This window comes from Aphidius gifuensis, linkage group LG2 (assembly GCF_014905175.1).
Source record: "Aphidius gifuensis isolate YNYX2018 linkage group LG2, ASM1490517v1, whole genome shotgun sequence".
Classification (NCBI taxonomy): Eukaryota; Metazoa; Arthropoda; class Insecta; order Hymenoptera; family Braconidae; genus Aphidius; species Aphidius gifuensis.
Window position 1 is genome coordinate 2,862,133 of NC_057789.1, and position 25,277 is coordinate 2,887,409.

At 21.8% G+C, this 25,277-nt stretch overlaps 1 protein-coding gene across 1 annotated transcript; it reads left to right on the top strand.

Moving 5' to 3' along the window:
• Positions 1-2,775: 2,775 nt before the first annotated feature.
• Positions 2,776-24,789, top strand: LOC122848317 (probable serine/threonine-protein kinase DDB_G0278845). Its single transcript, XM_044146305.1, has 6 exons — positions 2,776-3,036; positions 13,791-14,399; positions 21,152-21,515; positions 21,852-22,037; positions 22,231-22,759; positions 22,977-24,789. Exons 2-6 carry the CDS (start codon positions 14,171-14,173, stop codon positions 23,649-23,651), a joined length of 1,983 nt encoding a protein of 660 aa, XP_044002240.1. The 5' UTR covers positions 2,776-3,036; positions 13,791-14,170; the 3' UTR covers positions 23,652-24,789.
• The last annotated feature ends 488 nt before the right edge of the window (positions 24,790-25,277 follow it).

The window sequence follows — 25,277 nt, forward strand, 5'->3', positions numbered from 1 at the left end:
ATATATGTGTATATTGTGCAGTTGCAATGGAGAAATGCACTTGTTTAATTTTAATTACAAGACAGTTGTATAAATTAACAATTGGAATCTGGTTTATTCGCTGATTTAGTTTAATTGATGTACTACAATATTTTTTCTTGTCTCTATAAAATAATAAATTTTTAATTTTTTTATTTATTTTATTTTCACGTCATCGATATATAGCTAAACTTGATCAAAAAATTAAATCGATTTTACTTCCCGTAATGCATAAAATTTGACATTCATCAAATTTTTTATTTTTTTCTTCATCTTTTATATGGCTTTTGAATTATTATTAGTTTTTTTTTTTTTTAATATTAAATGAGTTTATTGAGTTTAATAAACATTTGTTAATATTGTAATTTTCATAAGTAATCAGAAGCTTTATTTAGTATGTAATAATATTTTTTTCTATATAAATACTTGTCGTTGTTAATTCAAGTTGTTTGTCCTTCCAGTGTATAAAAAAATCTGTACAAACATTTTTTTATCGTCAATTTTTTTTTTGATGACACTCTTCACATGAATGTTGTATTATTCATCCTAGCTTTAGAGTTAAAAAAGCGTAAGTGCCAAAAACACGTAGAGAAAATAAATTAAAATCAATAAAATTAGTTTTTTTTTTTATTTTAATTTTGAAAAAAATAATTTTCTACTAATTATTTGAGATATGGCAAATTGACAGTATAAAAATGAATGGAAAGCTTGCTACTATGTTAAACACGAATTACAGATATTAAAAAATAAATAAAATAAATAAATAATTTTATTACAGCGACAATTTAATATTAAAAAAAAAATTACTGAATGTGGGTATTGTTTAAAGAGGCGTAATATAATTATGAGGAAACAATTTTCCGATGAGTTCCTTGGCCAATTGAATGATGTGCAATTTGACGATGATGATGATGATGTCGCAAATCGATCCCCGGACCTCCCAGGGTCTATCAATAATATTACCGCGTCCATAGAAAAATAAATAAATAAAAAAAAAAAAAAAATACTTTCTCGCAAAATGTTTCGTGACTGGAAAATTTTTATTCATGAGTTTTATTTATTTTTTTTTAAATTTATCATTGCATATTGACTCAAAATAACACACAATTTTTATTTCATGAAAATAATTTTTTTCTATACCTTCAATATTGATTATTGTGTAAAATTTTTTACATGAAATCAATAGAAAAAAATGTGATAATTTATCGTTGATATATTTAAATTTTTCATCGTCATTTTTTATCATAAATCATTAAATACAGAGAGGTGTGATTATAATTCATATATACATGAGAGTACATGATGATATTATTTTTTTTTTTTTTTTGCAAAATCATTGCGTGCAAGGAAGAATCAAAACTTGAGAGAAACCAGAGCAACAGTTTAATTTAAATTTTCATTTTTTTAAATCAGGAGAATAATAGATCATTTTTACTTGTCTCAATGTTCATCAATCTACACACGCATTAGTTTTTTTTTTACATACAATATACATAGGTCAAATAAAAAATAAATTATTACGTAAATTTAAAATTTATTATATTTTGAAGAAATGTAATTCAGAAAATATATCAATAACACTTTGAATTTAAAAATTTAATATTATTAACAAACTTTTGAATTGAAAAAAAAAACATTTGTGCATACATGATATACATTTGAATTTGCGACACTATTGTAGAAAGTAAGAATGATTAAATACCTCGTCGCTATATGAAATTCAAAAAATTCTTGGAACATGTGTGTTTGAAATTCTGTAAATGTTTTACCTCCAATTATTGCCATATATATTTCACTTTTTATATTGACTAATTTAACTTGATTATTTTTTTCTATTTTTATTAATCATTATGTAATCATTATTAATTAACATGAAAATTAAAAAATTGACTTGTTTTTATTGTTAAATTATTTACAATAATTTTTCATTAATTTAATTATTTAAATATAATATTTTGGTGAAATTATTAAGTCAGTAGTAACAGTCAATGCTTGTCAGACATTTCCAGTAAAACCTGCTACTATAAATAAAAAAATAATTCAATCACGTTTGTCTTACTATTTTTGTAAAAAAAAAAATTTCTATTTTAATTAAAACCTGACAAATACAGATTATTCCAAACAAATTTAAATTTATCATTCTAAAAAAACCATTAAAATTTTCATAAATAATAATCAAATGAAAATTATTTCTGTATTAAAAAAACTTTTCAATTCGAAATTACGAAATCATCATGAGAATGAGAATAATATAATCCATATTTATAACAACCCTCTTGATAAAATTACAAACAATACAAATAAAATTATTATATTCACAAGAATAATATTCCCATTATTCAAATATTATTTTCAAATATGTATAATTATTTTTTCTCATTGTGTTAAAAAGGGAAATGAAAAATATAATTTTAAAATTAGATTAATCCACATATAATTACTCAAAAATAAAAATATAAATTTCTAAATAAAATATAAACAATTTAAAATTAATATTTAAAAAATAAAAAAATAAAAAAACTTTTATTTTTGCATTGACTATCACAGGTGTCGATTAATTTTTTTTTCTTTTAAAAAATTTATAGATGACATGACTTTGTGTATATGTATATTTCTATCTCTATCTTGGTCACGTAGCATCGCACGCGATTCGAGTGGTTTGTTGCCGCCGTTATATGCGATATACATATATACCTCTACAGCTATATGTGTATACAGCTGTAGATTGTATAGGAGCTTATACCCACACCCAACATTACAACCCACCGTCAGTTGGCGAACAGCCGCGATTGGTGCCGGTTCAATCGAAATATTTTAATTCGAAAAAATCTTTATGTATTTAATTTTCGAAAATTGACATATTGACATTTACTCACTTTTAAAAAATTAATTAATGGATATATATAATTAAATTAATTAGTGATTAAATAAATGTTAAAATTTATTTTAAAAAAAAAAGTGAAATATCATTTTGGATCTTTGACATTTTAATTTTTTTCAAGTGAATATATTCATAGGGTGAGTTGATCAATTATAATTAATTTTTAATAATATTTTTTTCAATTGAGTTAATTAATAAGATAAAAATTTTAATTGCCAAATTATTGGCTTTTTTGACATTTATTTTCTGTCATATTTTATTGACAAATATATTTTTTGAAATTTAAAAGAAATAATGTCTTTTTTTGAGTCGAGCTAGAAATTAGGTGTTTAAAGATTGACTGTATATTTTTATATTTCATTTTTGATATACAGTGTCAATGTACTATGTATTATTAATATATTTTTTTACCTTTGTCGGTAGTTAATATTAGCAAGGTCATGTGTGCATCAGCCTTCTGTTACACTGTATATAAAATTATAATCGTAAATAATCTATATATATTTTCATATCTTATTTTCTACATCCTTATTTTTTTATTAGACAATAAATATGCTAATTATTATTTCAATGTCCTTTTCTTTTTATAAATCACATTTAACTATTTCTTTAAAATTAATACAAGTATCATTTTTAAATTTAAATTAAAGCACAAGATTAAAAATTTTTTTTTCTCTCTTATTTTCATTGATGGAGTTTTAATTTTTTTTTATATTTTAGAGCTACTAGTTTTATATATTATTTTTTGTTTTTCCATATTAAATTTGATATTAATTTAATTCTAGTAAACTTTTTTTTTTTACAAATGTTAATTGCACATGTGGAGTATTTTTTTTTTTAAATATTTATAATTTATACGAGCTTTTTTTTTATGAATTTTAATTTAATCGTATTTGTAAATTTACTTATTTTCTGTTGATAAAATTTACAGACATATTATTTATTTTTATAATTCAATGCTTAATTATTTTATGATTATTATTATTTTTTTTTAATGAGAATATATCAAGTTAGTTATTGTATTGAAACGTGTATGATTCAACTGATGACTAAGAAAATTATTCGCTCATGTGCAACATTAACACTGTAAATATCTATGTTATTATTTTGCTATAATATATTTTTAAATTTCAATTTTAATACACTGATGAATATTGTAATACTAGTGTTTTCACTCGATGTCATATAATTACAAATGAAACAAGAAAAAATAAAAACGAAAAAATACTTTCTCATTTCATTAATAAATTTATTTTTAAAAAACATAAAATGTCAAATGATGCATCGTTAAAAACAATAATAAATTTTTTTAAAATATATAAAAAAATAAATACTCAAATTAAAATTATAAAAATAATAATAACTGACACTTTCACTTGTTGTAAATTCAATAATAATCACGTAATTTAACTCAAACTAATCTGTCGTTTCTAATTTTCCTTTTTTGTTTTGTCCAAAGAATGTGACAATAATATAAATAAATTTTTTAAATTTTTCATCCTGTTAATATACTTATACAATAATATTCATTAAATACAAAAAAAATTATCGAAAAAAAAAAAAAACTACATAAAACGATCATGATATTTTCTTATTTAAAAAAAAAAAAAAATTATATACATTTAACCAAATTATTTGAATGAAAAAATACGTCAACCGTTACAAAAAGTACTTGTAGAATATGAAAAAATATAAAGAAATAGATATTAAAAAATTTTGCAAATTCTGGTACACTGAATTGTTTTATTTTTTATTTTTAAATAACAAAAAAAAATAAAAGAATTTCTTGAAAATTATTACAGTGTATAAATTTGTACGAAAAAAAAAAACAGATCGCGTAACGGATATAAATTTTTATTATTTAAAAAATAGACATAAAATTGCATTGAATTTTTTATAAATATATGTATATAGTGCAGAATTTTACAGGGTATATATATATTATAATATAAATAAAAGTATATCGGCCAAGTTGCTGTGAAAGTGTCGTGAGACGACGGAAAACATTGTGCGACACGGGAAATGCCACTGGAATGCCATTCTTTCTTTTATCATTATTATTATATTATATATTTATTTATTTTTTTATAACAGCTTCTATTTGCGGCAAAAGAAGAGATTGTTTAAACCATATAAATCGTGAGACATGGATCATTTATATACAAAAAAAAAAAAGAGAAAAACTTGAAAAAAAAATAAAAAAACTTTTTACTTTGTTAACAATTATAAATAAGAAAATAATTAAACAACAATATGTCTATGAATTTTTCATTATAAAAAAATTAAATAATCAATTGTTTATAAAACAAAAAAAAATTTTTAAATTGTTTTTACTAATGATAATAATTTACTAAAAGATAACAAAAAAAAAAATATATAAAAATGATAACGATTTATCTTTATAACTTTGTTGATCATAAAAATTTCGAATAACAATTGAATTTTTAATCGGTTTTAATTATTATAAATAAATAATTATTCATTTCTTTTTTTTATTTTTTTTTTTATCATCGGTATTTAAATTAATTAATCATAATTATATTTATCGATGAAAAACAAAGAAAATATAATATGATTCAATAATACAAATTGATAAAAATTAATTGATACTTGATAGATAAAAATATATAATTTTATTTTATTTATAAAAAATATTTTGACCGCTAGAATATCAAATTATCAACTGACATTGAATTTATATATTTAAACCCGTGATTTGTGCTTACAAACCGTATTAAAATGGAAAAATTTTTTTTTCCAGATCGCTTGATATATCGTGTATATAATATTATTTCCGGAAAATAAATTTTAAATAAATTTAAATCATACATCAAAACGTATTAACCAATTTATATTTAAATTATAAATTAATTAAATTTAAATATTATTTTTTAATTTGAATATAATAACATTTATAAATTATTTTAAATATTTTTATTTAAAAATAAAAGCTTGAAAGATAAAAATTGGCAGATAAATTTACGAATGTGTACGAAGGTTTAATCCTACGACAAGAAAATATACCAAGTATTTTTTAATTTTATTTTTTTCTTTTGTGTCTTTTGCATAAACGATTTTATTTTATTTTTTTTAAATACACCTGACAGGAAAATGTGTGCACATCTTGTGATTATCCCATATGTTGTTTTATTATTGCCACTGTTTTCATTTATTTTTTGATATTTCAACTTGCACACAGCCACACCTGACAGGATATGATCATTAGGATTTCTGTCACACGAACATGCTAAATTTATTCCCACAGGGTGCATCACACAACAACATTAAGTATACACATATATTGTATTTATTATGTATATAGATATGTGGCAGTTTGAAATGTACTAATTTAACATACCATGCTGATTATTATAATGTGGATATGATTGGCAAATTCTTGAGACTCTCTCATCTGCTTATATACACATCAGAGATTATAATTTAATTGCACAATTGACATGACACAACAACATTGAGTATTGAAATAATTGAGCTGAATTAATTGATCAAATCATCATCATCATTTATATGAATGAGTTTTAAATGATTACATGACTATATATAACCTGATCACATAATATTCTCAACTGAAATATTCACGACAAAACTATTCTCAAAAATATCCACAAGTAAAAAATAAATAAATTAAAGTTTTATCAAAAATTTACAATAATTATATCATTAATAAATTTATATAATAAATAAAATAATCAAACATTTAATACAAAGCTTGAAAGATGAAATATTAAAAAAAAAATTAAATAAAAAATAATAATAACATTGAGTAATTACAATACAATGACAAATTAATAAATTTTTAAATAAATAAATTTTGAATTTATCCAAGATGCATATGATAATAGTTAATTTAAAAATAATAAATAAATTTTTCAAATGCAATATTTATTTATTTATCATGCTGATATACTGTTGTCATAATTTTTGACAAATTTTAAATTTTCATAATATCATTATGTCTACATGTTACTATGCTTCAATTATTTTTATAATGATAAATTTTCATTTTAAAAATATCTAATGTTCTTGTTGCTAACACCCGCTTCAAGATATTTAGTCATCATACAATTTTAAATAATAATTTATTATTATTTTCATATTATGTTACTCGTTTGAATTTTTTTTTCCAATGAATTCATATTCATTCTGTAAAATGAAATAATATGACTATATAGTCATTGTAAGAAAATTAAAATAGAAAAAGAAAAACAAGAGAATAATGGAAAATAATATTGATTTTTTTTTTTTTAAATCATAATGTTGTAGAATTATTTATCCACATTTTTTCGTGGCACTTGATGTTACAGAGTGAATTTAATAATTGGCGAATCACCTTCTTGGAATAATAATAACAATAATAATAATAATCATAATAATAAATAATAATAATTAGTCGTCGCGGGTGTTCTTTTTGACCGAGATTGCGTATACATGTATGAGAAAAAAAAGTAAAATAACAATCATCACAATCATAATGAAAATTAAGGAAAAAAGATAACAACAATAATAATAATAATAATATTAATACAAAGGAAAAAAAAATAGAGATAATATAAATGAAAACAAGACAAAAATTGTGTAAAAAAAAAAAAATAAAACAAAATGAAATAATAGAATAAAAAAAATAAATAGCATCGTCAAGAACTAGGACCAATTAAAATCCAAATGACCAAGATGGTAGATACTCACAAGACATGCTTACGTGGGAAAGACATCCTCAAGATGCTTAATTGAAGTAAAAAAAAAAAATGAAATTAAAAAAAAACAATATATTTGTCTTGAAGAAAAAACGAAAAAAAAAATTTTTAAAATAGAAATTAATATGTTAATTAATTATTGATTAATTAATAGAAATAATTTTTCGGAATTTTTCTAATTATTTAAATGTTAAAAAACAACAATAAGGAAATAAAAAAAAATAATCTCAATAAGTGGTGTAAGTATACGCCTCGAAGACGATGTTAACTGGCGTAAAAAAACTTGGTGCAACCATCAAGCCAACCATATGAAAATCCACACAGTTAACACACATAAGGACATTGACTCTCGGTGAAACTTTCGCCAATTGCTTTCATATGGAGCAACTGTATATATACATGTATCATTTAATCATACCAGCATACTGATAAATATATTGGCACTGGGTGAATAATATTTATACATTTTTTTTCATTTCATTTTTTTCAATACTTTAGTATTGTAAAAAAAAATAACAGAAAAAAAAAAATCAAATAATAAAGGTAAAGGAAAAAATGTACCTGTTAAATGTCGAAAAAGATAATGTCGAAAAAAATTAAACGAAATGAAAAAGACCACCTTGCGCAGCTCAAAAAATTCTGTATCGAAAAAAGAAAAAAAAAATATTGAATAAATCAAATTTGTTTTAATAAATATTACACTTGCAACGGTACTTTCTCTTTTATTATTTTTATTATTATTATCAACGTCATCTCAATGTTCTCGATAAAATAATAATAAAAAAAATCATTGAACAATTATACCATCAAACGGAAGTAACTGAAAAAGTGTCGGTTTATTTAAATTACATGCAATTGGTAATACCAATTATGTATTGATTCCGGAAATAGGTATAACTTGCAAAAAAAAAAAAAAAGGGATAGAAAGAATAAATAAATGTAAAGATTTGAAAGATACTGTACATTGTCACATACTTGAACAATTAGAAAAAAAATATATTTAGTTTTTGATTATGTATTTGTATTTTGCATACAATCGTGGGAATATTGTTTAGCAATATATTCAAAAGAGGGATTCTCTTGTTTAAGATATGAAAATAAAAAAAAATGTTTATATATAAAATAAACAAAGATATGCTTGACTTCCTTTACCGGTTTGTTTTCTTGTATTTTTACTTTTTTTTCTAAATTTATTTCGTAATTTAAATTGAATTGTTAATTTACTTTTTTTAGACTTTTTTTTGCTTTGTTTGTATTATTTGTATTGTTATTTTTCATAGAAATTTATTGAAATTTATCTTAAAAAATAAGTTGGTTTTTTTTACTTATGAAATTATTAATTTGGTTTTGTTTTTTGCTATTACGGTCTGTGAAATTTATAGGAAGCAGTGCGTAATGGCACGTATATCACAGTAAACCGATGGCAAAAAAATTAAAAAATTATAAATTCAAAATTAAATCCTACATTTATTAAGATACTTTTTCGTTTGATTTTTTTTGCATTTAATCAGTCAAAATACCAACTTATTTTTGTGATAAAAATTTGATAATAAAACTCAAAAATTACTAACAAAACAAATCAATAATTAAAACAAAAAAAAACAGTCTTTTTCTTGCATTTTCGTATATTAATTTCTCACACAAATATTTTGGCATTTTGGCATTCCAATAGACCCAATGTAAAAAAAAAAAAGAATTTTTTGTTGTAAATAATTTGAAATAAAAAATCAAGTAAATAAATGTCGTTAAAAATTTTAAAAAATATAAATAAAGTGTTGATAGTTTGAGGTCGAGTGATGTAGAAGAGTGGATTAGTGGAGTATGTTACATATATGCCTCTAATTGAACTGATTGGTGATCGTATTTAATAGATATCGTTGATAATATATATAAAATAGTATGAACGAGTTGGCAATAAATGATTGGGTAACGGGAGCATCTGGTGTGTAGCACTTTTGAATCTTTTAAACAGTTATATTACACATGCGTATCTATCAAAAAATTTTTATCTATGTGCGTACATATATATGCAATAAATAAAACAGTTGTTTATGTATTTTTGTCTGATGACTTACTTTTTTTTTTATCATGTGTTTCATATGCCACTCAATATTCTTCATACAAACTGTGAATAAATATACACCCAATCAATATTATTTTGATTTGCAATGAAGACTATACCGTTCAATTTAAATTCTTGAAATTATTTCAAAAATATATAGCACAAACATATGAAAATAAATACCTATGGTTTATTTATTTTTTATTTTTTAAATAATTACTGCAATAAAAAAAAAAAATTTCATTTTACTGTGAGAATTCATTTATATACTTTCAAAATAATTTAATCAATTTTATAGATTAATCAGTATAATTTTTGTGCGTGATTAATTTTTTTCAATAAAAAAAAATATATTTCATTTTTTTTTTTGTTTATACAAAATACTTATACACCATAATTTATGATTTTTTTTTTTTTTTTTTTGATAATTTTCTTAATGTTCAGAGGAAAAAAATTATACGCATTATGAATTTTTTTATTTATTTATTCATAATTGCAAGTGGTATATTATATCGCGTGACGAAAAAAAAAATAAAAAAAAATTCACTCAACAACTGTCGTCTTGTAAATTCTATTTGTCTATACTATATTTTTTTTTTTTTTTTATACAGTGAGCAAAGTCTGGATGTCTTTAATAAATTAATGTTTTAAAATTTTAATAATCATAAATAGTTTGAATAATTAAAATATAAAGAAAAAAATACTGTGAATTTAAAAATTTAAAAAAAAATCAATTTGCAACAGTTGAAATAACATGAACAATGTCAATTATATTATTATCACCTTTATATTATTTTTTTTTATTTTTAATTTTAGTAAACAATTTGTAATGCAATAACAAACTGATATACTCAGCCATCAACTTTAATTATCAGCTGAATTTTAAATGACTCGTAACAAAAAAAATATACATAATAATTATTCTTATTTTTATATATTTCTTTTTTTTTTTTTAGTTTAATGTATTTTGCAGTATTACATCCACGTGGCTTATCTATACTAAATTATTTTTTCTTTAAATTTATTTATCTATTGTTTCATTTATTATTTAGAGATTAAATTTTAACATAACATTTGAATTTTCTGAGAAACAAATAAAAAAATATTTATATTTTAATTTAATTTAATTTATACTTGAATTATTTATTTAAATTAATTTGTAAATATATATAACTTGCTAAATAATATTTATACAATCGTGTGAAATTTTTATTTATACAATTGAATTTTACACATTGAACTTTCATTAATTCAATTCAAATTAAAATTTATAATATTAACAGTAATTTTTTTTCGTCAAAAATATGTGTTAAATTTATTTAAAAAATTTATTTTTTATCTCATATGACCATCAAACTGTCCTATTCACTAGGATAATTTCCTCTTTTTGTTTTTTTTAATTAAAAGCCATATTTTAATTCAAAAATAATTTTAATTATTATTTTAATTTATATAATTAAACAATACATGTGTACCATCATCTAACGTATAAAAAATTTGAAATATCAAGTTTATTTCTTTGTTAAAAAAATAATATACAAATATCAGAGTTGAAAAAAAATAATTATTCAAACAGCCTTGAACCTGTCAAGTGTTTGTCCTTGTTATTAAGACCTTTTTTATTTTTAATTTCAACAAAAGTATTGTTGAGAAATTGTTGAACATTGTGTGCACACATCATCTTGACAATTTGCTACTTCAAAACCACAACCACGATGATCAACATGACGGAAATAATTCAACTTTTATATCTACCACTTATTTGATCGATTAATAATTATTATTATTATTAATATTATCATTATGACATTGAAAATTTGATGAGACAACAAAATTTATACTTTTACAAAAGCAATTGATCTTAATTTAAATTTTTCATAATTATTATTGCTTGCTTCATTAAAACATTAACAATTAAACAAAAAAAAAAAATAATATTTATTTTCACTTGTACTTTTTCTGTGTTGTGTAAAAAAAAATTATAAAAAAAATTAATTTACATTTGAAATAATCATTGCATGCTGAATTTATATTAATTTACTGTTTTTTTTTTAATTTTTTTTTTTCTTAATTTTTTTCTAATAATATAAATAATTTTTTTTAAATGATAAATATGTGGGGGCTGGAATTCAACCTGTCGTAAAATAATCATGTTATAAAAAAAATTTTAGAAAAAATTAAAATAAAAAACATCATCTTGGTAATCAACTAGATGTTGGATAAAATCATGTAGTTGCATCACAAAACACGTGAACCATTATACGACCTTCTTCAACCTCAAACATTTTTATTTTGTAATTAATTTTTTTCATTTTTTATTTATCTACCGATCAAAATACTATTATAAAAATTTATTTTCTAAAAATAAATTGACAATTAAGTGCATTCAAAAATCTGCATTATGTAAATTTTCTTAAATAAATTCTTTTTTTGATTTTTAAATGGGTCAACAAAATTGCAATCAATTTTTTAATTATTCATTGACACTATTTTCTGTATTTACTAATGAAAATATAAATTAATTTTTGAAGTTAGATTAAATATATTTTTTGGTATTTATTCATCTTCAAAATGAACATTATTCTTGTCGCGTTTTATGCAAGTCAAGATACACGATTTAAACAACACGCCAAAGGGTTGATAATAATATTAAGTCAAAGTTGAAATTGCATGCAAAGTTAAAATTTTACATAACAATTGCAATTTAATTTAAATCTAATCAATTATTTATATTAATGAAATATAAAAAATTAAATTTAATGAGAATATAAAAATGTATTTTAGTGTCAATTTATTTAATTCATTATCAAGGCTTTTTAAATTTAATGACAAAGAACTTGAAGACTTTTTTACAGCTCAATAATAACAAGCAATCAAATTAGCTCTAAAATTAAATCAAACTTTCAATCATCAAGTAACTAGCTAATCAACAAACTTCAGTATTATTTGACCTCAATTTATTAAACAAATAAAAAATCATCAATTTTTAACATGATTTAAACATTAAATTTTGTGATGATAGTTTTAATTTGTGTCAAGGTTAAGTTGACACAAAAAAAGCCAATAAATGATTTGATAGAAAAAAAAATACATTGTCGAGAATCACCATGAGAATTTGAATTATTCAAATATATTTTTATGATATTTTTTTTTTTCATTTGCTTTGTATGGAAAAATGGTAATTCAAGCAAGACTTGCATGTGCATTATGCATTAAAATATCGATTTTAATATTGCGTGGTGGTAAAGTCCAAGCCACATATTGATCCAAAAAATGTCTAAAGCTTTGTGTACAATAGCATAAAAATATTTCCAAGACTTTGAATAATAATTTAAGTATAGTTTGTTTAACAAAAATAAAAAAAGTTTTATTTATTTTTTTGATTTGACTGATGATGGTGATATTATTTTATTTTTTATTTCATGGATCATCATTCTACATGCCTCAAGTTCAATGAAGAAAAAAAAATATATACATAAAAAAGAAAAAAAAAAATAATCCACTTGTAAGAATAGTTCTAGGTCACTAACTTTATCAATTTTTTTTTTTTTTCTTTTATGTGCAAATCGTGACTTTTTTCTATCTCAATGGAAAACCACCAAGCTGTTAGTTTTTATTTTAAAAAATTTTCTTAACCTCGTATGTATATATTTTTTTTTTTCATACTGACTTGTTTTATATTATGTTTATCTCAAAAAATTCATAGCACGTAAGAATGTGACCCCTCAAAGTTGACATTAGGCAAAATAAAAAAGAAACATGTAATCATGATGCGAAGAATAATTACAAAAGATGGACTCATCATCAGAGAAATATTAAATACTTGTTTACATGTTATATTATTATAAATATTATAATTTTCTACTTGTTTGTATTATTATTAAAATTGAATAAAAATTTTATATAAAAAATAAAAAATGATATCTACTTTGCCGGATACCACAAGACTTCCGTTTGGTTGGGAATATCATCAAGCACATCCTCTCCCTTTCTCTCTCTCTCCCTTACACAAACAGATGATAAACCTTATTATTTACGTTAAATTTTTAATAAATATATATTTTCATAAATTATTATATTAAATATCTAATAATTATATTATTTTTTGTTGCAGATATTAATTTGTTGGAGAAAAACTCAGACAGTCTAAATAAATTTTAATAATTGTAATTCATCAATTGGAAATCGAAAAAAATTTGTCAAATTAATTATAAAGCTTTGACAATTAATTGTTTGATATTATTGTAAAAATATAATTAAACAAAAATTGTGTAAATGAATTGCCATGTAGCAAGTGGCAATGGAAAAAAAATTTACTAGGATGACTGAAGATTAATTCAGCAAGTCATCTTGGATTGAATTTGATAACCAGTTGAATTGTGAGTCAATCAAATAGATATAGGCAAAAAAAAAAAAATAGAATAATTAGTGGAAAATTAAAATACAATTTGAAAATTGAGATAAAAAAAAAGACTGAAGTAAGTGAAAGCTAAAATGAAGACAATGGGTGATGTAGTTGCTGATTCAATTGATGATAATTCAAGACAAGAATCAAATCATCATGCTTCAGTTAGTAAAGAGTTGGGTCAAAGAACACTTAGATCATTGAAAAGAGGACTTGGTCGTTTGTGGAGACGACATAGGGGCAATGCCTCGATTACCGAATATGATCCATCCTACAAGGTTGCTTATCTTGGAAATGTACTGACTGGATGGGCCAAAGGTTAGCAATAAACATTATACTCATATTTAGATTTATTTATTTTTTTTTTCTTTTATGTATACATAACACAAATATATATGTTTATAAATAAAATTAAAATATCATGTTAAAGGGATGTGGTTAATAAATAACAAGACAGTTTTGTTGTTATTATTATTGTGATTATATTTTTTTTTCAAGTTCAAAAAGACAAGAGTAAATTGTGGAAGATTTTATGGAGAAATATGAGCAAGCTTGTTATGCTTGGTTGATATTTGTTTAGGTATCTAACCGGAATTTGTAAATTTATTTATTACGTTTTTTATTTTGGATATTTTATTTTGTCTTTGATTTTATACATACAGTTTTGAGGAAAAAATATCATTTGGGAAAGTTTGAAAATTTGAGTTGAAAGTATTTCGTGAGAAACAATAAATAACGTTGATAAATTTTTATTGATAAATTTCAATTCAGTCAAATCATCCAGAAATAAAATATTCTGGTAAAAAAAATATCTTGAATCGGGTGTTATAGCAACAAGAACATTAGATATTTTTAAAATGAAAATTTATCATTATAAAAATAATTGAAGCATAGTAACATGTAGACATAATGATATTATGAAAATTTAAAATTTGTCAAAAATTATGACAACAGTATATCAGCATGATAAATAAATAAATATTGCATTTGAAAAATTTATTTATTATTTTTAAATTAACTATTATCATATGCATCTTGGATAAATTCAAAATTTATTTATTTAAAAATTTATTAATTTGTCATTGTATTGTAATTACTCAATGTTATTATTATTTTTTATTTAATTTTTTTTTAATATTTCATCTTTCAAGCTATGTATTAAATGTTTGATTATTTTATTTATTTATTCAATTTATTATTATATAAATTTATTAATAATATAATTATTAATTTTTAACTTGTAGATATTTTTAATGTGGGATAGTAATGTTATTATTAAAAAATAGTAGTACAAGATAAACAAGTAGTATACTCAATTATGAGCCTGATTGATCAACAAGACCAACAATGACATGTAGGTAGTTGATCTAAAATAGTCGACCCATGCAAACGGCAATTGTTTATACCCAAGTAAAATACTATCATCACATTAACTAAACAATAATCATTATTTAATAGTCAAATCACGTGATAATTTGCACCGGAACTGCGCAGTCAATATTAAATACTCAATATTCAACCCACACATTGTACTTATCCTCATAAATTTTATTTATATTAATTTTATCATCATTATTATTTAATCCAAGTATAATTAATTATATTTTTTACGTTTAGTTTATTATTTAAAAAATAAAAAAAGCTAAATAACAAGTTTGATTTATCAATGTGATAATGATTCAATTAATCAATACTCATTCAAGTGGTTTGAAAATATTCCAAAGACTTTTTATCAATTGTAAATCTATCAGTACAAGTTTCATTAATTTGCTGGAATATTCTAGAGTTTATGTATTGACCTAGACCTCGCCCTTTGCATTTATAAAAACAAGGCCAATTTCTTTCTTCATATTTTTATTATTATATTTATAATTACTGTAAAAAATAACTTGAATAATCATTGCACTTGTGTTTGTTGTTGTGGGTTTGTTTTATTATTTTTAATTTAAATATAATGATGATTAATATTTACTGATAAGAAATATATTGGTGACAATGATATTATTGTGGTACAATGACCGAGCATCAGGCTCATCATGATGAGGGTCTTCCTACTTTCTCTGGCACATACCATGAACTACCTTTACTTGTGCCAAACGACATTCAATTCAACACTTTGGCCTTAATCATAAATTTTATTATTACGGTAATACGGTATTCACTAACATTCACAGTCTTTGACTTATCAAGCTTAATTAATTCCGTTGGATTAAACCATCTTTTTTTTAAATTTTATTTTTTGCTATTTATATTTAACCAATGACCAAGTTATTTTAACTAGATTATCGATTATTTATTAGCAAAAAATTTCATAGAAAATTCAGGTATTTTTTTTTTCTTCTATTTTTAATTTGTAGATTAAAAGCTGACATTTGCACATGATACAAATGACCCAAATATTTTTCTTCTTAAAAAAAAAAGTACACTTCATTAATTATTACTGATAAAATTTTATTTTCTAAATTTATTAAATTTTCATTCGCTCGTTATTTTATAGAATAAATTTCAAAACAATTTTAGGTATTATATTTTCTTTAAGAAAATAAAACAAATAAATATCATAGACCAATTTTCAATCTATTTATTTTTTATTATTCCAAAATAGTAAAAAAAAACCACAACTTTCGATATTTGTAGAAAAAAAATACTGCGAAAGTTATTTTCGTTTTTTTAAATAAAAAAAAAGTATATAAATTTCCAATATATATTTATTTATTTTCCAATAGAAATAGATAATAATAAAAAAAAAAAAAAAAAAATAGTCAATAGTCTAATGCCTTGAATTGATTGACAATTTAAACTGTTCAATTTTTCATCATCCAGAGACAAAAATAAGTACAAAAAAAAAAAATTATAAATTATTTTCTTTTTGTATGAATTTATTGATTGATTGATTGATAGTGATGATGACGATGATGATGATAGATTAAAAATAAAAAACACCTAAGGTCAAACGTATTTTTATAAAAATCTATTGTCGATACAAAAAGAAAAATTTATTTTGTGCCAGCATTAGATAATTTATAAATAAAAAGTCAATTAATATTTGTATTATGTTAATAATTTTAACAAGTCGAAGATGATGATGATGATGACGATTTATAATAAAATCTCACGGATCATAATAATTTTTTTATATTCATCTATTTAATTATGATTAGTCAACAAAATTGTGACACTAATAAATTACTTGTGTTGTCTTATTGGGCTGTCATGATAAATTACATTCTATTATTTTTTTTTTTACTTATCAATGTCTTTTTTTTTGTTATCAATTTTTTACTTCCTAGTGCATGGATCAATTTACTTGACAGTATATTTTTTTTTTTAATTCATTGTTTTAAAGTTATCTTATCACTTGGTCAAGGCAGCAGGATATATTTTTATTCTAAAAATAATATACTGAGAATTAACCTTTGTTGATTAAAATAACTTTTTTTTTTTTTTAATCAGATAATTGAAGTGGCTCATTATCAGTCATCAGAATTGTTATTTTTATTTTGTCATTATTTTTAAATTTAATAAATGTCAAGATTCATTTTATTGGCACACGTGTGACACTATATTTTTTAAAAAATAATTTTAATTATTCTTTGATTTATTTTTAATCAAAGTAAATATTTAAAATACATTTTTTTTAAATTTCTAAGTAATTGCTCAATTTTAATTTCTAAAACATTAGTGATAATTAAAAAAATTAATATTGACTTTATGAAAGACAAAAAAAAAATAATGAAAATAGATAATAATTAGCATAAAAAATTTAAAATATTCATAATTTTTTTAAAATGCAATTTATCATTTTTATTTTTATTTATTATTTTTTGTCACTTGATGAATTTTTGAATAACCAGTAGTGTCATATTAAAATATCGAAATTCACAAGGACACACGAGTATTTAAAAAATAAAAAAAAAAATAAAACTGGAATTTCACCAGTTATACTAGAAATATATATTTGGAAAGGTCAAATTTTCATGGTGGTGTTGATGATGATAAACATGATAATTCACTGCAAAAAATTTACATCTCAAGGCAAACATTTAAATTATTAACCAAATATTAGATTGAAATAAAAAAAATTATAATAAATTTTATAAATAGTTTAAAAACTTTAAGTAAACAAATAAAAATAATAAATTATTCAAAATATTTTACCCGACAGTATGCTTGATTATGAAAACAATTTAAAAAAAAATAATCACGTGTAGCATATTGACATAATTACCACCTGTCATCAAAAATAAAATATATTTTTTAAATATCTTTCAAAATTACATGAATTTTTTAATTTCTATTTTTTTTTTTTTTGAGTTAAAATTTCTCAATCAACCAATCGAAACAATTTATTCGATAAATTTTTTTTTTTCTAATTTTATTTGTACAACCTTTCTCCTATCCGGTCTGTTGAATATCGAGGAGAGAAATATTAGACTTGATGGACTTCCGAGTTGTGCTACTTGAGCTTCACATGATATATTTTTTCCTTTTTTTTTTTTTCACGATTTGATCACTCAACTATCACTTATTAATTTATCGATAGCAATTAAAAATATATAAAAAATTAACATGATATATTTACGATAGAATTTAGTTGTATTAAAAAAAATTCATAGAGATATTTAAATTTTTTAAATAGCATTATTGTTAATTATTGAATTAAGCTAGATTTGTTCTAGGTCATAAATCACTCATACATATTTTGCATTATACGAAAAATAAAAAAAAAAATAAGTAAATTATTTATAATAATGAGATGGGTGTTATGAAATTGCACAATTGTTTTTTTTTTTTTTTTTCTACTAAAAGTACCGTCTTTAAATTATTTGTTGCAGAGTTTTAATGTGCACATGAAAATTCCTTGATTTTATAATAAAAATATAAAAAAATAGCGCTTCAGCAAGTTGCGTGATTTGTGCAATTCATTTTTATTTTTTTATCTTGAGGAAACAGTTTTGATACATCATCATTTAAAGAACCGTTTGATTTTTTAATACTCCGGAAATAATTAGAGACAATTTGGTAAAAGTTTTATGGAAAATTATTAAATTATTAGTTTGATTTTTAAAATTTGTCGTTTATTTTTTATTTTTTTATTCATTGATAAAGTCAGTGATGATTTCGAAATAATAATTTTTTTTTATTATCAATTATTACTTGACGACTTGATCAATGATGTTGTAAATAATTCATTAATTTTTTTTGTGTATTTAATTTTTGATAGATTATTTTATAACAAATTAGTGTTAAATAAATTTAAATTATTCATTTCACTTTGTGAATGATCGGTAAAATAAACAGAGCGATACTGGAAAGTTGTTTGAAATTGCAAGGTCACAGACGATGGAATTGTTTAGTAATTTTTTATATTTTTTTGACAGAGAAAACTCTGGGAGTTTAATAAACAATGATATATTTAAAAAAAAAAAAAATTTACTCTGTTATTAATGAAAGTTTAAAATTAAATAAATTTGTTGAAAAGTTTTGTCGATATTTTTTAAATGACAATCGTCATTTAAGCATTACTCAATTGATTTTTTTATTTTTTTTTTTATATCAATTATAGTTTGTTATTTATTTGTTTTTTCAAGTACATTTTTTTCTTTTATTTTTTACTTTTTGTATATAGTTTCTGCGACCGGTTAATCAGCGACTAACTTATGTGCATTATTAAATACTACGTTTTACTCATCTTGTTGAGTGGAATTTTTTATTATTTTTTGCATTTATATTGCATCGAGAATTTTTTATTTGTATTTTTTCTTGACATTTTTTAGTAAATTCAAATGGAGAAGAGTTTATTTTTATATGCATTTTTGAATTGTTGTATATATAATTTATTTGGTTGATAACTTGTTGAATTTTAATATATATTTCTTTTTTTTTAATTATTTTTTTTATCGAACCTACGAAAACCATATAAACCAGAAATTGTTTATCTTAAATTTATTTATAGATGACCACTAAAAACTTGGTCCAATAGTTGTTTTCCCTATAAGAAGGTTAAATAAAAAATTATATATATTTTCCTTATTATTTTTTTTTTTTTTATATTATTCTTTGTGAATTTCGTAGAAAATAAAAAAACAACACTCTGTATTTTAAAGACGTGATAAAATAAACTTTCGAAATATAAAACAATCGTTTTAAATAATTTTTTTTTTTTACAAATTGTATATACTATTTTTAATAATAATAAAATAAAATTTCATAATTGAAAAATTAAAATATTATGCTTATAAAATCAATACACCGGATATTAAGAAATAATTTAGTTTTTTTTTGCATTTTTGTCAAATTATATAGCAAAAATAATGAAATATAATTTACTAAAATTTTACTTTTTCTTTCTATATCACAAAAAAAAATCCAATTGCAAAAATTTTACAATAAAAATACCTACAAGAAAAAAAAAAAATAAATTCAAAATTCATCATAGATTTATAATAATAAATTGAATAAATAAATAAAATAATCAAACATTTAATACAAAGCTTGAAAGATGAAATATTAAAAAAAAAATTAAATAAAAAATAATAATAACATTGAGTAATTACAATACAATGACAAATTAATAAATTTTTAAATAAATAAATTTTGAATTTATCCAAGATGCATATGATAATAGTTAATTTAAAAATAATAAATAAATTTTTCAGATGCAATATTTATTTATTTATCATGCTGATATACTGTTGTCATAATTTTTGACAAATTTTAAATTTTCATAATATCATTATGTCTACATGTTACTATGCTTCAATTATTTTTATAATGATAAATTTTCATTTTAAAAATATCTAATGTTCTTGTTGCTGCTAATAGCCGCATTAGAATATGTTTTTTTTATTTGATAAATTATTCACGAGAATATTTGTTTTCACTGTATATATTGACCATGATATTTACTTGTCATAGAAAAAAATAGATAAATTTAAAAATAAAAATCATTAATTTAAAAAAGAAAACAAAAAAAAAAAAACATGAACATGTCAATATTTATTTAAAAAAAAAATAGTTAAAATATGATAATTTATTAATTTGTTTTAATTTTTTTGTTTATCGACAAGGTGAGGGCTGTGTTGAAAAGCCAGTGTCGACCTTGTGGCGTAATTATGTGAGTAGCAATAGACCGGATGTGACAATGAGACTGACTGTAACAAATGGAGGATTGACAGCAACAACCAAGGATCATGGTTTAACTGAATACTGGGCACATCGTGTGACATATTGCACAGCACCAGTATCACATCCACGTTTATTTGTTTGGGTATACAGACATGAAGGACGCAGACTTAGACCAGAATTAAGATGTCATGCTGCATTATGTTCAAAAGAATCAACAGCAAGAAGACTTGCATCAACATTAAATACAAGACTTCATCAAGCTTTACTTGAATTTCGAAGAGACAAAGTATCCAGACAAAATGCCAGGTATAATAAATTTTATATTTTTCAATTTTTTTGTTTCCTTTTACTCCAATTTAAATTCATCAAATAAACTTTTCACGTTTCGTGTAATTTTAAATAAACAAAAAAAAATATATAAAAAAATTTACAAGATATATATTTTTCTTCTTTGAATTATTGAATAATGAATTTTTGGGTTACCGGGTTTTTCTTGGAATATTGGGGTCGAGTAAATTGTCATTCAACTTACACAGCTATTGAAATTGCACATATTTTTTTTTTCCATTATAAAATCACGATTTAATCAATAAATATATACTCAATTGCCAATGTTAAATAATTTTATAAATGTCATTACAGATTATCTCTTGCAAATGCAGTGTATGAAAATCCATCGTTGCCAAGAAGAAAAATATTATTGAGTACTGGTGGACAAAATTATAAACCACCATTAGAAAGATCAAAAAGTGCACCAAAACTTTCAGCAATTGAGGAAGATTCAGTTGCTGAAGAAATTGAACAAAAAAGATTACTCGAAGAATTGAGGTAAATGAATATTTAATATAGCTTTTTTTTTACTTTCATTTTTTTCCTTTCTTATTTTTTTTTTTATAGATACAAAATGAGTAAATGAAATAAAAAAAAAATTAAAACACTGTTGAAATATTTGAATTTAAAAATGAAATTATATATTAATAATAAATGGATGTATTAATAAATGATAAATTCCCTTTTGTAGGTCACTTGAAAATGTAGCACGTAGTTGGCAAGACCAGGATGGCTGGAGATTGGCTCGTCTTGTTGATGCATTAAATCGTGCTGGTGCCTCAAGCGAATATTCAGATGAAAATGGTAGTATATCAAGTGGATGTGAAACAGCAAGTACATCAAACAGTGAAGAAAGAGCACCAGGTATTGATGATAATAATCATACAATTGTTGACATTGAAACAAAAACCTCAAATAGAAGAGTATTATTTTCTGATGATGTATTATTACGAACAAAAGTTGATAAAGTACCACGAAGAAATTCTGATGGTTCACCAAATTTTTTAAATTTCAATGAAAATACAAGATTTCCATGTTCACGAACTATTGATAGAAATAGATATTTATTATCGAAAAATGATAATCTTCTTGAAGAAGAAAACGAGAATGAAGAAGAAGAAGAAGAGGCAGAAGAAGAAGAAGAAGTAGAAGAAATACCTGAAGAAGAAATGGAATCATCAAATGTATTTGATTTCGAAGACACAGAAGTATTTGATGAGGTAATTATATTTATTTTCATTTATTATTTTAATGATCAATCAACTATTATTTATTAAATGTCAAAAAAAAATATTAAAGTAAATTTAAAAAAACACTTTCATATATAATAAAATATATTATGAAAAGTTACATCTATTTTTATATGATATTTATGTTTTTACTTTTTTTTAAAAATAAATATACTTTCATAACACTTGTTCATTATGTTGTTAACAGATTGTTGACTACCGACCACATGGAGAAAGTCCATCAAGATTGGAGAATATAACCGGAAGACATTTAGATGTTAAAGATGAAAAAAAATATTTAACAATAATGAATCAAGTTGATGAGATGCTTGAAAGTGTTGATTCATTTGTAACACTTGGTTCACTTGATGAAGAAGAAGCTGATAGTGATGAAAGTGGATATGTTGAAGCACCACCATTACCAAAAGTTATATTAAATCAAAATGATAATGATAACAATACAAAAATAAATGGTAACAATAAAATTCACATTCAAATAAATCAAGAATCTCCAAAACAAATTAATCATGAACATAATGATGATGATGATGATGTAAAAATAATTGTAACAGATAATATAAGTAATAATAAAAATATAAAAGATGATGATAGCTCAATGAATAATCAATTAAAATTAAAAGATCGTGAAAAAGTTGATTTTATAAAATGTCCAATATCAGAAACAATTAAAAAACTAGCAAATGCATCATTAAGAAATTCGAAATCATTTGAAATATCAACAAATACATGTTTAAAAGCATTAAATACATTTAAAAATACAAAAACATTTGATGAAAATAATGTTAATGATGATCGTAATGATGAATCACCTAGTCTTCATCAGAGAAAACAGCTACTTGCTCAGCATGGAGTAACAGTCTGAGATATATATTATATATATTATTATTAAATAAATATTATTGTTTTTTTTCTATTTATTATTGTGAATATTATTATGTCATGATGATCATCATAAAATATTGATTAACATTTAATTTTCATCAATTTAAATTCCATGTAAATGTATATTTTTGTGTGAGAATAAAAATATATTTTGATGATGATGATGATGATGATGATAACTAGTCCACTTCAATAATTATTTGGTGAAAATTATCAAATTGTTTTACCAAGTTTTTAAACAGATTTAATGATAGCATGCTCGTTTGAAACGATCAGTGTAAAATTATTATTATTACTATTTTTTTTTTTTTTTGGTAAATGAGATATTTCGAAAATTTAAAAAGACAATTTGTTGATTAAAAATCATGTCATCTTGCACGTATTATATATATTAGATATTAATATTTAAAAATGTTATTGATGTATAGACAAAATTGTAGGAAAAGCTTTATAGTATGTTGATTGAGTGTTGATATATGAATTATTACATGGAAAAAAATTAAGAAAATATATGTGATTTGATAAATGTTGTTGAATAGCTATTATGTATTTCGTTGTTTTTCAATTTTTTAATTTTTATTAGGATCTAGGTGAAATTGTGGTTTGAAAAATTAGCAGTGTAGATAAACAGTTGAGGTGGTTTCTTTTTTTTTTAAAAAAGGGTAAATTGAATGAAAAAAAAATTGAAGATGTCTAGGTTGATTGATTGATTTTTTGTAAATGAGAACGCTCTCTTTGTGGCTAATTATTATTATATAATTAATAATTGTTGACCATAAAATAAAATTTATATTAATTTAAATTGTAAATTATTTAATGATTAAATGATTGCAAGTTATTTTTATCATTAATTAATAAGTAAATGATTTGTTAAATAATTATTAAAATATTAGAAAAAAAAAAGAAAAGAAATTGGAATTTTAGAATATAAAAATGCCATGTTTATTGGAGTTTTATGGAAATAAAAAAAATATGATAATTTATCTGTTTTTAAAATTAATAAAGAAATAAATTGTAATATTACTTGATATAGAAAAAAAAATAAAATAAAGCATCTTATTGTAATAGAAAAAATAATAAAATAAACAGAATTGTATTAAATATATTTTACGTTGAAATTGATTGTATTTATTTTTTTTACTAAATTATTATAAACAAATCTTACCTTTTGTAGCCAACAACAACAACAGCTTTGAAGATGATAAGATGTCCAGGTTGCTGCAAGTATTTGATGTCATTTATTGTCAAGTTAAAATGGCAATTCACACTGAATCTATCAAATGTTCACTTGACACAAATAATAAATTACTCTAACAAATATCTAATCTTAAATTTCTAATTGTCAAATACTTTTATAAAGCAACATGTTCACTATCACTGAATTCATCAAATATCCAACACTTCATTTTAACACTTGGTACAAAAATTACATGTCTTGATGAGACTGATAATCAACAATGAATTGTCTCATTGTCAATACAATTACAACACTTGATTTGTTTTAATTTTTTGACTAAAATGAACCAGGTGATGACTTGGTGACTTAAAGTAACACTTCTGGATGAACTGATAAATCAAGTTGGGCTAACATAAGTCCATTGTCATG